The 17,054-nt window shown below is 30.3% G+C and overlaps 1 protein-coding gene across 3 annotated transcripts; it reads left to right on the top strand.

The window, feature by feature from the left end:
- The first annotated feature begins 438 nt into the window (after positions 1–438).
- LOC146527805 (sorting nexin-13-like) lies at positions 439–16,644 on the top strand. Of its 3 annotated transcripts, XM_085204761.1 has the most exons (24): positions 439–686; positions 784–895; positions 1,003–1,217; positions 1,698–1,918; positions 2,162–2,314; positions 2,622–2,794; positions 3,210–3,326; positions 3,676–3,790; positions 4,068–4,196; positions 4,716–4,936; positions 5,546–5,613; positions 5,694–5,737; positions 6,074–6,235; positions 6,866–6,958; positions 7,097–7,210; positions 7,563–7,696; positions 7,789–8,001; positions 8,612–8,708; positions 9,231–9,310; positions 10,575–10,693; positions 10,869–10,937; positions 11,633–11,739; positions 14,005–14,118; positions 14,255–16,644. In XM_085204761.1, the coding sequence occupies exons 1-24, from the start codon at positions 571–573 to the stop codon at positions 14,359–14,361; spliced, it is 3,093 nt and encodes a 1,030-aa protein (XP_085060887.1). In that variant the 5' UTR covers positions 439–570; the 3' UTR covers positions 14,362–16,644. The 3 variants fall into 3 exon arrangements, with proteins under 3 accessions (XP_085060887.1, XP_085060888.1, XP_085060889.1); XM_085204762.1 differs by lacking the exon at positions 6,074–6,235; XM_085204763.1 differs by lacking the exon at positions 784–895 and having other exon boundaries at positions 519–686.
- The last annotated feature ends 410 nt before the right edge of the window (positions 16,645–17,054 follow it).

Raw genomic sequence — 17,054 nt, 5'->3', positions numbered from 1 at the left:
TCAACAATGTATATACATAATAGAAAGCAGTGAAAAGCCTCAACAATTATAAAGAATATTCTGTTTAATTCCTGCAACAAAAAAAACAAAATATCACACTGTAAAATGTCAGAAGTTCACAAATACTTTAATACTATGTTATATTGCTATATATACACATATTTTTACATAAACTAGTTTAACGATATTAGTGTACGAACACTACAGTAGATTTACTCCAGTTAAAATTGTTTTTTTACATTACGTGAAATCTTTAAAAAAAATACTTAACACAAAATAAATGTAACACTTATAAGTGTATTTAGGAGTATCCATCACTCTATTTAATATTATTTTTAGTCTATGATTTCTAAACGGACTTTTATAGTTACGAGTATTTCACTACATTCCATAAACAAAAATTACTGCTAATAAGGAATCGTAAACGTCATTCGCTTATTTTGTTATTTATATTTTGACAAATGACAGTTGACTCGTATTTTTGACGTGTTTGTGGATTGCAGTTTTGTTTTTCTTATTGTTAATTTATTTCTCGTTATTATTATAAATTGTAGTCTTATATTTTATATCATGATCCTCTATAGATTTGCAGGATGGTTTAGCTTAGTATCCGTTATTACTATTGCGCTGCTTGGATTTGGATTGTATATATCTTTATTAACATGTATTGTTTCATTTCTAATTGGGTGAGTTCTTAATTAAGTTCATGTAAACACAGGTCTCCATCGTAAAATATGGATATATCCCTCATTTTGTCGTAAATTTTTTGTATGTTACTTTCAGTGTATTAACAATATTGTATTTAAGTTATGATAATAAAAAAATATTTACGACTGACATTGATTGCTTGGATGATCCACTACAACAAACTAATTTTTCTATACAATCTCCAAAGGTATGTATGCTTAAAATATATATCAATAAATTAAACATATACAAATGTAAACATTTAATTAATAATTTGGAAGAAATATTTTTTTTATATATGCTTTCTTATTACAGATTTTAGAACTATTTAGAAGTGAGAAACCATTGCCAAAATTTGACAATAGAATAACAGGTAGTGAAACAGTAGATTCATTTCTAAATGAAATCATATCTATAATAATTAATGACTATGTGACAACATGGTATGAAATAATAACTGATGATCAAGAGTTTACTTCTCATGCCATTAAAAAAATTGTAATATCTGCAGGAGCAAATGTATCTAACAGGTAAGATATTTTTTTTCAGATTCATGCTGAATCCATCATAAACCAGCATATTGTAGTTGAAGCCAGCATATTGTAGGGTAGGCACAGAGAATTTAGAATTAAGACACTCCATTCCCCACTACAGTGTGCCAAGTTGGGGAGATCAATGTTGTTTGTCTTGTTACCACGGCGGAATAAGGAAATTATTCAATAAGTTTGAATCTAATCAACAATGTTGCTTTCATAATCAGCTATGGCTATGGTACAATTTTATTTAATTACTAGTGAGTGTGTACACAGTGGAATATTTTATTGTAAACAGATAAAAGAAAATGTTATTGACACTCTTGATAAACTACTTTGTATGCATATTTAATTACTACTAAGTGGTACAAAATAAAGATTAAGAAAAATATTGTTGATTTTTTAAACATATTCACATTAAACAATTTTTTTTTATTGTTAATTCAGTTTACTAGTAATTTAACTTTTATTTTTCAGAGTTAAAACTGTAGACTGGATTAACTTGTTATCAACAAGGTTTCCTGAAGAATTAACAACTCACTTGAAATTATATAAGCAATCAAGAGTTAGATTGAAACACATACAATTATTAAGTGCCAAAGAAGTAAATGGAACTTCCAAGTTAAGTCCCAAAAAGCAGGATGATAAGAAAACTCATAGAAGGAATAAGAGTGAAACTGATTTGAATTGGCTGCCTGGTAAATTTGATATCAATTCTATAACCGATTTTCTAAGATTCTCTAAGATAAAGTGTGGTGTTGTCTCTATCACTTATGAGACAGTGTCTCAAATTCTGGCAGAATGTGGAGATATGAATGTTTTGATACAAGGTTCTTTCTGTGTGTGAATATTGTAGATGTCCAAGAAAAATGTTAATTAAAATTAATACATTTTTTTACTCCAAATACAAGTGAAAATACATATAATATGTATTTTTTCAGATGCACAAACATTTGGTAAATCAAAATTCTACAGCAGCTCAGAAAATATAAGTGGAAATAGTTTAAAAGATTTATTTTTTGATCTAGAATGTTCTGTAGAAAACAAACAGATGTGTAGAGATATTTATTGTAGTGACCCTGAAAAAGAAACTGGTAAGGATATTTTTTTATTATGTATTATAATTTTCTTTATCTAATTAATTTAATTTAATGTCTGATTATAAACATGATATTGGTGCATTCAGTACCATCTCAAGTGGCAAAACTGCGAAACTCAACACCGGGATTCTTGTTACTAGAACAAAGAAATATTAACTAATTCATTCCCTCAAGTGAGAATCGAACCCACTAACCATCCATTTTACTGTCTGACGCTGTGCTGCTGTACCACAATAACATTATTCCAATTACTAATTAAAAACTTTATTATTATTAACTAATTAAAACTTATTATTTTCAGCCTTACTTAATGAAATTTCAGAAGCAATATTATATTTAATAGCAGCAGAGGAAGTGTGGAAGTGTCATGCATTAAAACTTATTCTTATAGATCTTTTATCATCAGTTGTACTGAAGCCATTGATAAATATTTTAAGTGATCCAGATAACATAAATAGAACTATTATTAGATCTGTAAGTGTAATTGAAATAATGGTTTTCTTAACAATTTTTATCAACTATTACCAACAAACTTAACAAATATTACCAAGCACCACTTGGTCTAAGTATTAAAGCTAATTAATTTATATTTGCTTTAATATACATTGTTTTATTATTAATATTAGCTTTATGTAATTGTGGCACAGTGGAATAGCGACTGGCCGTAAACGTGATGGCTGTGGATTTGATGTCCACTTGGGGATTGAATGTGTTTTTCTTTTACCCGCTCTGTTAAAATAAAGTGTGACCTTGAATACGGCCGGTCTCGGATATAGGCGTGAAGTGAAAAACCGAGAGTCTTGCCACTAGATTGTCTCTTGTTACCCTGTGTTACACCGTGGTTTTATATGGTGCCGAATCATTAAAATGTTCCTATGTATTTTTACAGTGTTGTAAAGATTCCTGCTTGTCGTCGGAATTATTTCTATTAGTAATACGGTCGTGCAGTGACGCAGAGGAACTGGACGCTACTCTTGAACTAGTACAGAAAGATATACAGAAACTGGTAATGTTGTTGGCATTTAAGTTTTCGTTTTTTTTTGTATTTATTTTATCATATGACATGAGACGCAGTGGTTACGCATCAGACTGTAAATACACCGATGGTAAGACGTGTTACGTTCCGTCACTCAACGCCATTTTTCTCATTCAGACGTATAACGAAGTGTCTTGACGCTAGGTTCTCTCAGCTTACCCTGCCTGTTTGTGGGATTGTATTTTTGAGCCCTTGGCAAGCTAAAACATATGTAGTTGTGTTATAATATATATTCAGTTTTGACATGTTTGTTAAGCAGATAGAGTTGAGTAGTAGAGTAGAAGAGAATTATTATTTAATTAATATTAATATTTTGCAGCATTCCAAAGACAGTGCCGGAGAATGGGATTTGCAAGACAGACAAAAGCTCTCGTCTTTACAATATGTTTGTAGAATAATTCAAGCTAGACGTGCGACTTTGGGACCCCAGGAAGGTATTTTGCTTATTATCATTTAAATATAGTACATGTTAATCTTGAAGTCATTGACTGATTTCACTTTGGTTGTGGATTCGATCGTCCCAAGATATTTTTTGGAATTGAAACACTGTGTTAATTTGTGTAACCTATCACCATACTCTGTCCTAACAGGAGAGAAAAGACAATAATTATTTTCTCGAGTTGCGATCGAACTCACAACTGTTTATAGTCAGATATTATCTCACTGCGTCACAGTGATCGATAATAATATGTGATAATTTTTAATTTTTAGGCGCTTCAACTAACACAGCTACCGAAAAAGTATCCGAGGAAGTTTTAAGGACATTAAAATTCATAAGAGCTATCGCAGCTTGGAAATCCAATGCTCAATATTTACTCGAAATAGAGTTAAATGAAACAGGTAAAAAGTAATAAAAATATAATCTTCTTAACCTAATAGGATACAGCAACTTTTATTTTTTTATCGTGACAATTGACAAGTATAACAATTAAGAATTATAAATATAGTACAATATCTATAATCCGTCACGCCAAAAGACCGAAACGTCCAACCCAATGCAAATTTAAAACATGTAATATCCTCATGGATAATTGTCAGGAATGAACGAAATTAAAATGTGACACAGAAAGCAACAGCTTTAAAATAAAAAAAAAAATCATTATACTCTTCCTTACGGAAGTCGGTTAAAAATAAATGTTATGTCTAGAAAAAAAGCTAATTAATGCAAATAATATTATACCTACTAATGTGATTAGACTTGATAAAACTTTTGTAGTTTAATTGAAGTTTCCTTGATAAATATATTTTTTAAAATTTATAAACATTGTCTAGTTTTCAGAATATTTTTTTATAATATATAAAAACAGTAATCAAAATTAATACATGATACATAACAATAATATAAACTAATGTTTACAGATGCCCCTCAAACATCCAAAGCCGTAATTGACAATCTCCGTTCATCCGCCCTAGAGCTCTGCGATACTTATCTAGCTCCCAACCGTCCCCCTGTCCTGGGAACTCCTGACCACTGTCATGCTGAGATGGTGCGCAAGATAACCACTGAAGGCGAAGAGTTCTGCAACAACCCGGTGGCGTGCTTCGACGACGTGCAGAAGTGCGTGTGTGACGCTTTGGAGGTGGGTGCTTCTTTAGTTATGGTTTTCTGAGCGAGCGTGAATGCTTTATCGAGTTATTAAAGTGCGGCTTTTTGAGCAGTTTCAAATATGGTAATCATGACACTGTTGCCGGGTCGAAGTCATCAAGATTGATGTGCAATATAGATGAAGGAAATGGCGGTTACGACCAAGCCATGAAGATGGCTCACAAGGAATTTTGCAAAGATCTAGCAAAAATCTGTAAAAAAAGTGTACTTTTGCTAAGCCTATCGAATACTTTTCATGAACTAATTACACAATATATGGTAATTCTGAACTAAATATAATCTAAGTATTTTTTGTATGTCAAAAAACATAACAATAGTACTGAAAAATCTATTATAGAAATAAATGCTTTTTTTCTTCGCGTTAAATTATGAAATAATAGATGCAATTTCATTTTTAAGAGGTGTGTTTATTCAGACTTAATTATTAAGTTCCGTTGTTTCAATTATAGATAAATTATTACGTATCCTTATATTATCTTTATATGATTAATCATTTCCGGAATTTTAATTATATTTAAGAAATGTTTATAAACCAAAACGTTAATTTTGTTGAACTTGGTTAAACACTTAAAATGATTTCTAGGACGATCCATCATGGCAGGCAGATTTTATGATGGACAATGAAAAAGATGTTAGCGATAAAATAAACAGGTAATATATTTATTGTAGAATTGCGGTAAATTTTTATATTTATATTAGTTATTTACATTTAAATTTACTTTATTTTTCAGCGAATTTAACCGAGACATCAAATTAGACAATCCGAAATATAGTGGTAAGTTGTATTTCATTATTTTCGTATTCTAATATATTATATTGCATTATCAGATTTATTGATGTTAATTTGGCATATTCCAGTAGATTGCTTATTAAACTGAAATGTCATGTTGTTTGTTTAACGAAAATGTTAGAATGTTTATACAATCACCAAACATTTAACACATTACTCTTACTTATAGAACTATATATTTTAAGTATTATAGTAAAATTTTGATTTTGATTAATCACAAATTATTTCCAAACTGGCATAACAATTACCACAGTTAGTGACAAACTACATATTAACAGATTAAAAATCATTGCATACTAACAAACGTAATATCATCAACAGAAAAATGCAAGAAAATAATGAAGACATGTCTCAGCCAGTTGCCAAAATTATTTAATAAAACGAAGTATAAACATACTTTAGCGAACAAGTCATCAACTTTCCCCCGTTCTCTGACTCGGCGTGTACAAACGAGCAGGAACCATACTATACCCAAATGTAACTGTGGGTAGTTGTATATTATATTTCTAGAACTGGCTAGAATTTTCTCGAATTATTTTGTTTTTCTTATATTATATTATGTATTTTAAAACCCAACCCAACCTTCAGCTTAATATATCAGTCCTCGCTTGAATAACACTATTAGGTCGATTTATTTATATTCTGTTTTTTGTTTGTTTCATATCAGGGATATTACGGATGTAACTCGTTCTTTTTACAGTCTTATAATGATGTCAGCTAAGTCGGTGTGTGACACTTCCGTTTAATCAATTATCTGCTATAAGAAATCTCAAAATTTAGACTCCGCCTATATCGAGAAATTATTTGACAATTATATAGGATTGTCTATTTCGTATACCCGCTAGTTACTGTTATCGTGATCCATAACATCCCTGTTTGGTATGAAGTAGGTTTTCTTCCCGTAGTGTAATTATTTATTATGGACGGGGACTGTCCATATTGTTTTGTGTGTGATTTAGATATTTTGTATTTAGTTTAGTTAAATATTGTTTTTATGAAAAACATACTTGAGTGATGTGCCAATTTTTATTGTACCAAAATAATGTAATATGTGGACAGGCCCTCTAAGTATATGCAATTTTGTTGTCATTTGTGTGTTTATTTGTACGACAGGTGATGCGGTGACGCCGGTGACTGCGAGGCATAATCGGTCGAGGTCAGATATCGTAGGTAGTTTTGCCCAAAAAAATGTAAATGATAATGCGGGTAAGTTGAAAGTTAGCAAACCAATATTTATACAAACATATAAATTATATATAAATTGTTATAAATTTAAGGTTTTCATATAGAACCATGTTAATATTATTATATGCTTTAATGTTTCAAAAAAAATTTTTGTTTCAGGTCCATCTAATTTAAAATCAGCTAATACAAGTAGCTTGTCCTTATCCCACTCAGCCATAAGTCAAAATGCCAAGAATATGATGTCGCCATTGTCAGCGTACATTATAGAGACAGGTAAATATTATGAGTCAAACAGCGTAATTTTTTTGTAGAGTATTCTAATAATATATTAAAAAAAAATACCATTTTCAACGCAGTCACATATTTATTTAGATGAATCACATTCAAGATGATTTTACAGGATTTTTTATGACATAACAATCATCAAAATCTGTCTACATTTGGTCTCTGGGTCCATTGGGTCCTTATACAAATAATGTGTTAATAAGTATGTATATACAAATGTATATACATACTTATTATATACACATTATCTTTATATCGCGTAGTCGGGTAAAAAATAGTAATTTATCATTAATTGAATAATAGCAGCAAAGGTGTATTTATTATAGTTATAATTTTTTAGCTTTAGTCCAAGATAAGGGTCGGACGTTTGGTATATACGCAATAGCAGTTACTAGAGCGTCAGACAACGAAGTGTGGCACATTTACAGGCGATATAGCGATTTCTACGATCTACATATATCTATAAAAGAAAAGGTATTTTTTCAAATTTTATATCTACATAGAAGCCATCGTAGCTCAGTTGGAATTTGGTCTAGATAAAACCATATTTATAATTTTTCTTCCAGTGGCCAGAACTGGGTCACTTACCGTTTCCAGCCAAAAAAACATTTCAAAATACATCGCGGAGTGTTCTAGAAAATAGGAAGAGAATGCTGAACAGTTATTTGCAAAGTCTAACAAGTATTGCTCGAGATACAAGGTACTTGGCTCTATTGTCGCCGCAGTATTTAGGCGGATTCCTCAGTCCGGAGATACAGACTGAGAGACATGGGAATTCGGTGAGTTTATTATGTGTTTTTTTATTTTTATTAATCAGCTTCATTCCTTATTTCGCGTATAGTAGGGTTGGTAGTGTAAGAACACTTTGTAACCTTACAATTACCCTACATAAAACCTTACATTCAATTTAGGTATAGTATAGACAGAGTGGCAAAATAAATATGATTCACAGCCCTGGGAGTGGTAGCTATTACATTTTATTTAGTAACTTCGTTTCACTATATCATGCTCAGTATTTAAAAAAAAGTGTGTTTTAAAAAAATCTATAATAGGGTTTAATAGGAGAAATATGTGATAAGTTTTAGGCTTGCCTCAAATACCTATGCAAAAATTGGCGCTCGCTCTCAGACTATAATAATATCATGCAAAAAACAAAGTTGTTGGCCCATAACTAAGAAAAGCAACGTTTTCATAATTTTTAACCTAAGAAACAAGTGGAGAAAGTTCTCAATTCCATGCATACTATATCTGCCGTAAAGGCCGGCAACGCACCTGTAGCTCCTCTGGTGTTACACGGGATCGTGGGTGGCGGTGATAATTTACCATTAGGTGACCCGTACGTTCGTTGCCTTGTCCTTCCATAAAAAAAACTTTTTAAAAATATTCTAGATCGACGCCCTTCTAGTAAATTCCATAAAAGCCGGCATGAGGACCTTGAAAAGCATGCCCGATCAATTCGCGAACACAGTTGATGGAGTGATGGACGGTAAGGATGTTTAGGGGTTGCATCTTTTTTAAAATAAAACAGCTTCACGCTCTTTTCCATATAACAAGCAGAGTATACAGACGAAACTTAGTGTCAAAATACTGCGTTCCCCAGGCACTGTTCCAAGCAATTTTCGAGAAGTTGCGATCTGAGTTAAAGGACCTCTTAGTCTTGGTGTCTAGAAGCTCTTAGCTCTAGCGGAACGCGCAAATGAAAATATTATTTTAACAATAATCATTTCCGAACCCACAAACATCGCGATTACACTCAGAAGGCATAGAAATAGTATACCAATGCAGTATGAATGCTGAAGAGATTTATTCGTGTTTAATTAAAGTAATTACAGTATTTTGTAATACATTTGTATTTCTAAGTAATGTATACAATATTTTACACAAGATTTTTATACATAAAGAATTATTGTAAAATGGATGTTTCTCCCTACCATATGGTATACATATACATAATATGTATACCATACGGTATTAGTTAATATACTGAACTGTTTAATGTTATGTCCAGGTATATCGAAAGTTTTTCAAGGAAAGAATAGTGAGAGCTATGAAAATTTGAAGCCTGGAAATTCTTCAGATGTACAAGACGTAAGTATCTACTCTATGATCTTTTGTTTTGTAAAAATTGTAATAAAGTGTTTTTTTATAACTGGCTAGCAAATAAAACAGTAGTTTTATTAGGTACGATACACAAATAAAAATGGATCGATTAAGATCGGCTTATTTTATTTGAATGTTAAATATTCTTTTTTGTATTAACGTGTTTCCTAGTGCGATTAAGGTATCCAGCATCACCTTGTCTCCCGCATATGGTAGGGTAGACAGAGAGAATCTAGTGTAAAACACTCCGTTCCCCACTTTTCGGCGATTTTTCGAGGCATTGCGTGTTGAGTGGCGGAATTCAATGCCGGGCCAATAAGAAGGAAAAACTTCCCTCGAGAGGGAGCCGAACTCACAACCGTCGCGTTACAGTCACAAGTTAAGATATCAGTTGTATAAAATATGTTTTTTCGCGATTCGAAATTTATCTATTCTTTTTTACGGCTCGTATAAAAACACGATTTTCATGTTCAGTAAATCTGTTATGGATTACATTCCGATTTCTGAATACGATATTGAAGAAACGATTTAATTTTCGTGCATAACATCGAAATTGGACCTGGCTAGAAATATCTATCTCGAAGATTATATTCGCATGACTTAGAATGAGAATCGTTTGGTAATATACTCTGGCCAACTTTATAAAAAAGCATTAGTATACAAAAACAGCGTTATAGTCGGGTATAGTTTTTAATTTTTTTTTCTTAAATTATTTTAAGAAAAATATTTTGAAAACGATTTTTAATGTCTCTAGGGAACTACTAGCTTTTTTAATGCGCTTTGATCTATCTATCTATATATTTATGTCTAGTTTTGCATTATTTACTTAAAAAAAAACCCTCCCAATAATGTTTTTTTTTATCAGAATATTATTTTTTATCGTTGATAATACGTAAATTGATGTACCTATCAGGTTAATCATTTCTTTTCAGAGATTTTTTAGCAGCTTCACGTTGTATCCCGCACGTAGCAGGGTAGGCAAAGAGAAACTGGTGTTAAGAAACTCCTTTCCCCACTGTCCGCCGAATTCTGGAGGCATTGCGTGTTGAGTGGCCGAACTCAAAGTCGCGCTTTGCCTCGCCACCGGAGCGAAGACATGTTAATATACATTTGAATAAATATTCATTTCTTCGAGTAGGGTTTGAACCCACAACCAGTCGATTTACATTTAGTGCCCCTGCGCCAATACTGGCATCGACTAGTTAAGTTATCCTGGACATTAATTTTATATGTTGTGAAATATTATCAATAGGACGGCGATGAAAGCGTGCCTTTGCGATTGTTAGAAGAAGTGCTTGGGATACGAGGCCTATGGTTGAGACGGCGGCTCTTGGCGCCGCTTAGAACTATTATAGCGGATAGAGTTAACAAGTATGTATTTAATTGTAATATGTTATTGCTAGCACAATTGGGAGTAGCCTGGTTGTACATGGCGTTTAGTAATTGTTTTATTTATAAAAGACATTGGAAAAGCAATGTATAGACTAGACAAACTTTCAGCGTTGTTTTCCGTAACAAAAAATATATAAAAAATGGTTGTTTACAGGAAGGTATTAGAATTTGTTTCATCATTGACATCACCGAGAAATGTTGTGCAGTATTTGAAAACTTTTAAGTGAGTATGAATCTTTTTAAAAGTGTACACTAATGTATAGAAAAAAATATCCATCCATACCTATATTATAAATTCGAAAGTAACTCTGTCTGTCTGTCTGTCTGTCTTTTACGCAATCAGGGCCAAACCGCTAATTTAATTGTGATAAAATACTCATATAGAGATACTTGAGGATCTCGGGATGAACATAGGATACCTTTTCTTCTCATATTTGTAATTTTTTCGATATGTAGCAATATATTAAAATACTTATTAATTTGACATGCAATTTATTCCGCCATGTTTATAACAACCGCCGTTGCTAAGCAACGATTTGCAAAGTTTGTTGTTAGAAAACGTCACCCAAAATGAGCTTGCTTAACGCACCTCTCAATTGAAAATTGAAAATAATTTCATAAATATATTTAATAAATATTCGTATAGTTCAAGCGGGCGTAGCCGCGTCCGGGTCCACTAGTATAGTATATATATTATGATGATTGATTAATCATTGATTTACTTTATAAATATTTATGTAAATATAGCCCAGTGGGCTCAGTGGTACTGTAAAAATGATCGTTGTAGGTTTAATTTGTACCTTAATTAGGAATGTGTAGAACGGAGTCTTTGTACTCGGTTTCTTCTGTCTATTCTTATATCATGCTGGGATAATTCAAGAAACTAAAAAAAATATCAACATATTTAAATGTTTATAGACAATGGCTGACTAATCGAAACAATCCAAGTACTGTATCGAGGGATTCCGCAACTAAGGCGAGGACGAGAGTGGCGGCGAAGGTCGCCTTGCTCTCAGCTGCGTCTGGTAATTACAAAATTTATATTTATATATTTATTTTTAACAGTAGATTTTTTTATATTTATTTTTAACATTATATAAAAAAAAAATTATAAAACACAAAGTGATCAAAAAACTAGTCAAGAGTCCACCAAGAATCAAGATTATTTCGAAATTTTAAACACGTCTAGACGACACGCCGCACTCATTTATAATATGCTAGTCGTGATCTATTAAATTGAAAAAATCTTAAAATGATTCTGTCTAGAAATCTTAAAATTATTATATTCAATGAGGTGTGTGATGTCACATTATAAAGAAATATGAAAGACAAATAGAAACTTAAAAGTTCTAACACTGCCTATACTATCTATAAGTTACCAATATTTTCCAACAATAACATTGTTTTTTATATATCTTCTATATAGGTACATACACCGATCCTTTACGATGTTAATATTAGTATTTATTAGTATACAAAAGTATTTTTCTTTTCCTAATTGTCGAATAATATTTTTAAAATGTTACAAATCTCATAAATATAACACACCAACTTATCCATACCTATATTATAAATTCGAAAGTAACTCTGTCTGTCTGTCTGTCTGTCTGTCTTTTCCGCAATCAGGGCCAAACCGCTAATTTAATTGTGATAAAATACTCATATAGAGATACTTGAGGGTCCCGGGATGAACATAGGATACTTTTTTTTCTCATATTTGTAATATTTTCGTTATATACCAATATTTTAAAATAATTAATTTGACAATGAATTTATTCCGCCATGTTAATAACAATCGTCGCTACGCGTTGCTAAGCAACGGCTTGCAAAGTTTGCTGTTTTAAGAAAACGTCACCCACAGTGACTTTGCTTAATGCATACATGGTGCGCGCCGATATAGATTTATACAAATCTCTTTATTTTGTATAAAGAGATTTGTCATTAACAAAAATTAGATGATTTCTATAATTTGATATTCATCCTTATGAAAATAAATATAATAGTCACTTTTAGCATTTCATCTAGATGGAAATTATAATTTACTGTATAACATTCTAATAAATAATTAAGATGTGACTGATTCCAAATGACCTAGCCTTCGGGCGGCATAATATGAGTATGACCGACGCGAACGGGCGGATGACTTTGATGATTTTGTAAATTTTTATAGATTGTCGAATTACTATTATTTTTTATGTAATTATTTGCTGCTTATAATTAATTTATCTCAGTTCGGTTATCTATACCAATGTTATACACTTAAAATATCATAATTTTAATCATTTGAGATTTTATTTAATATTGTTCGCAAAAATTAATAATTTTTTAATATAGAAAAATGTTTAGTACGCGCGCACAGCAAACTTTAGGTTTTTTTTTCTAATATTAAGAATTTCCTTTAGTTACTTTTACTTCTTTGGTTTGTTCATTTCGGTTACTCAGATATTTTTTCTAATAATAAATCTCCACTTATTATTATTTTTTAACTTATTTTAATGATTTAGGCTTATATTTTCGCGGGCGTAGCCGCGTCCGGGCCCACTAGTCCATAATAATTCACATTAATTAAATTTCCCAAAACGTTGCAATAAGCGTAATAATACATTTACCACCGAAAATGCATCCTCACTTGTGTCAAGAGAGAAATGTCCAACAGTGTAGATTAAGCACAAAAATTCATTTCGTTAATTCAATGAAAATGGCCGAATATAGAATTTTGAGGTTGAACTATGGTTGAGTTACGCGATTCTTAATTTGGCCGTCGGCCAAATGTTTCGGCTTTATCAATGCGATATGAGACACGCCATTGTGCGGTTGATACTAATTTACTGTGTTTTTAAAATATTGGCTTCTATATAGCCTCCATGTTATGTATCTATCCACTTTAGCTATATGCTGTGGTCTATTCGAAATGTTTAGATAACATTAGACATGCCTAATTACTAAATTTATTATATTTTGTTAAGTTTTAGAAATTTTATTATGTTCGCCTCGCTCTATCTATCTGTTTATATTATATTTTAGGATAAATGAATGCAATAAAATCGGGCTTTGCAAGATTTTGACTCGCTTCTTGTTACTCGATTGTAACTTTGTCGATAACAATGATTTTGATTTTTTTTATAGATCTTCTGTTTAGTTTCAGTTTCTCATAATTGGAGGCTTATATAGAGTTTTTATTTTATTTTAATATAATGTTTTACATACTTTATTTTTTGTTTATACAATATTCCCTATAAGTTTCGGAAGCTTTCGCTTCTTTTGTAATATAATAACACAATTTCTTACAGATGATCTTCGACACATAGTTGGTACGGACGCGGCAAGACGAGGACTTCTCACTGTATTCGACTTGTTCCAAACTCAGGAAATAAATAGACGTTTGCTTTTAGTATTGCTTGAAGGTAATTATTATAATTAATATTTTGGTGTCTCGGATGTTTTAAGTGTTTAATATTTTATATTAATAGACATTAAAAACGTATTTTTTATTTTTGTTAATAAAAGTATTATTAATCATAATGTTTCTTTTTGTTACAGCGACGCTGTGCAACCTATTTCCGGATAATAAAATGCAAGATATGTTCAAAAAGTTATATTCTCATTCACCACGTGTCCCCGTTGTTAAGAAATCGGTTAATGTATGAAAAATATATTTTGGTTGTAATTAAATATAGACTAGATATCATAGTTTTGTTATAACAAATGTTATTTAACTGCCTTAATGTTAAAAACAATATTATTTATGTTGTAATTATTAAATTATTTTCTTAATAATTTATTAAATGAACATGTTTTTACTATATAATGTAATTGTAGTAATCGTGAATTTAAATGGGCGATTTTAATATATAAATGTAGGTTGTTGTGGCGCAGTAGAACAGCGCTTTACTGTATATCCGACGGTTGTCGGTTTGATTCCGGAAATGAATTAGAAGACGAAGCGCGGGGTTGAGTTCTGCCACTCGGTATACAATGTCTCCTTAATTGGTTGGTGCGTGGAGAACGGAGTGTCTTAACACTAGTTTCCCTCTACGTACCTTGCTTACGCGGGATACAATGTGTTGCTATATAGTATATATAATATATAAAATTGTTGGTTCATGTATAAAATAGTTTTTTATATTGTAGCTTTACTTAATTGTAACAAAATTAGACCAATTAGAATTTATATTTTTAGTGCCGACGACTTAGTATTATTATTATTTAGAATAATCTCAATAAAGGTACGGAATTGACATCAGGTATGACGTAGTACGTATACATAAATGGTGGTTGATTTGAATAAAATATATTTGGCTATATCTTACTTTCTAATAATGTATGTATATTATTAGTAAATTTAACTTATAAATCAAAATATTTTTATATAATTTGTTAATTAAATATTTAAAGTTTATATGTTTTAATATATATCAACATTATGCCTTGCTTCACTTAATTTATTTATATTCATAAATAGTGCTAAACAACGGTAAATAACTGTAATTCGCTATTAATAATTAGTATAAGTATGTGATACATCGTACCTTAATTGCATTTGGAATACCTGAATCGTATTAAAAGATTTAAAGTAAAGTTTTCTAATGTGTCAAAATTTTGTAAATAAATTGTAAAAATTTAATAAAAAATAACTAGACCTTAGTTTAGTTAAATATTTTGTTTTAGTAATATTATAACTATTACACGGAATTTTAATGCTATCATAATTATCATAACAAATATATTTATATTGTCACAAAGCTCGGTCTCAATAAATATATTAAACAGTAATGATGATATCTACAAATATTTAATGACTTTTAATTTATAATGACTTCGTTTGACTTAATAATATGTATTTTTAGATAAAAAGAGTACAGTTTTAGTGATGGTTAAAAAGATCACATAAAAATCGTTTTATATTCGCATACATTATACATATTGTGTTAAACTCGAAAAAAACAATTGTTTTTAACATTTGCTTTGCAGCTTTTTTAATAATCGACTTAAATTAACTTAAATGTTTTGGTTAGAACCGCAAATTTGTATTATTTTAAGTGGATAAATTATATAATCCATACTAAATAATAAAAAGGCATCGAATAAACTATCATGTTATTCTCATAGTGCCTATTTGTATTGGAAATATTAGGAGAATTATATTGACCTTGTCTCATCGAATATCGTTTATAAGAAACTAAAACAGTCATTAGATCATGATAAAGAGGATTTATTATAAACAGAACTTGAACTTATTATGACTGTACCTTGGTTGTTAGGAATGTATGTATACCACGATTTATATTTATGTTAATATTTATTTATATTATTGACTGTGTTAGCTTTCCCTAATTTGTATACTGAAAACTTAACTTCTTTCAGTTCCTTCTTTTTTTATGTTTGTTTTTCCATCCATAATCCGTAATTGTTTCAAGTGAAAGCGATTTACAGGCTATTTCATTATTTATGCACGTCTAATATAAAACTGAATACAAAATAGAAACAACGTATAGTAAATTTACATTAGCTTGTTTTGTAAAAATATAAAATACACATAAGAGACGTTCTAAAATGCTCTAAAGCCATTTAATTTAGCTATTTTAAATGTATACCGTGCTAAATGGTTGTTTCACTCATTGTAATTTCGCTGCATTTCTTTTATTTCACTACATACTTAATTTATATTTTAATATTAAAATATTTTTACTTATATGAGTTGTTACTAGCATTTTCTATCCGTCAGTATCGATATTGTGAGTTAGGATGTAGCGGTTAATATTAATTATATTTAAAATTTTATTGTGACTAGTATTTACATAAAGATTATAAAAGTAGAATATAAAATTTGTTAATAGTTAGACAATTTTTTTGTAGGTAACATTCCGATTGAGATGACTATTTATTGACTTAATTTTTAGGTTTTTATAATAATTAAATGTCAAATTGAATATTGTTTTTATTATTACGATCCCTTTCTTTTAGTTATAATTAATTAAATACAAAAATCTGTTTAAGCAGATGAGAATAATATTTTATATATTTTACATATTTGTTATATTTGATATCAATCCATGGTTATATTATTCACATTTCGAATTGTTATTTCGTTAAAATTCTTGGATGGTTCAAATGCTATTACGTTCAAATTTCAGTATGTTTATAGAAAGCACTAAATAAATGTGCGAGTAAAAATTTAAAGTAAAGCAAATAATTGAGTAAATTATAGATTTATATAAAAACATCATTCACATTAAACCAGAATAGCTTAGTCAAAATGTTTCTATAAAAATGAAAAAATAAAGTTGTAACGACTAACACGGCCTTCCCAAGTTTAACTTGGGAGCGTGGACAATATTTA

Source organism: Heliconius melpomene, chromosome 20 (genome assembly GCF_056956725.1).
Source record: "Heliconius melpomene rosina isolate 202511_hmr_F chromosome 20, ASM5695672v1, whole genome shotgun sequence".
In the NCBI taxonomy this organism is placed as follows: Eukaryota; Metazoa; Arthropoda; class Insecta; order Lepidoptera; family Nymphalidae; genus Heliconius; species Heliconius melpomene.
This window is presented reverse-complemented; position numbering and strand designations above follow the sequence as displayed.

What these genes read in the sequence shown, in the direction of transcription:
- LOC146527805 (XM_085204761.1), top strand. Translation starts at nt 571, where the DNA reads ATGATCCTCTATAGATTTGCAGGATGGTTTAGCTTAGTATCCGTTATT. An exon ending in ATTGTTTCATTTCTAATTGG is followed by an intron (nt 687 to 783) that starts GTGAGTTCTTAA and finishes TGTTACTTTCAG; the next exon opens with TGTATTAACAATATTGTATT. An exon ending in ATATATCTATAAAAGAAAAG is followed by an intron (nt 7,697 to 7,788) that starts GTATTTTTTCAA and finishes TTTTTCTTCCAG; the next exon opens with TGGCCAGAACTGGGTCACTT.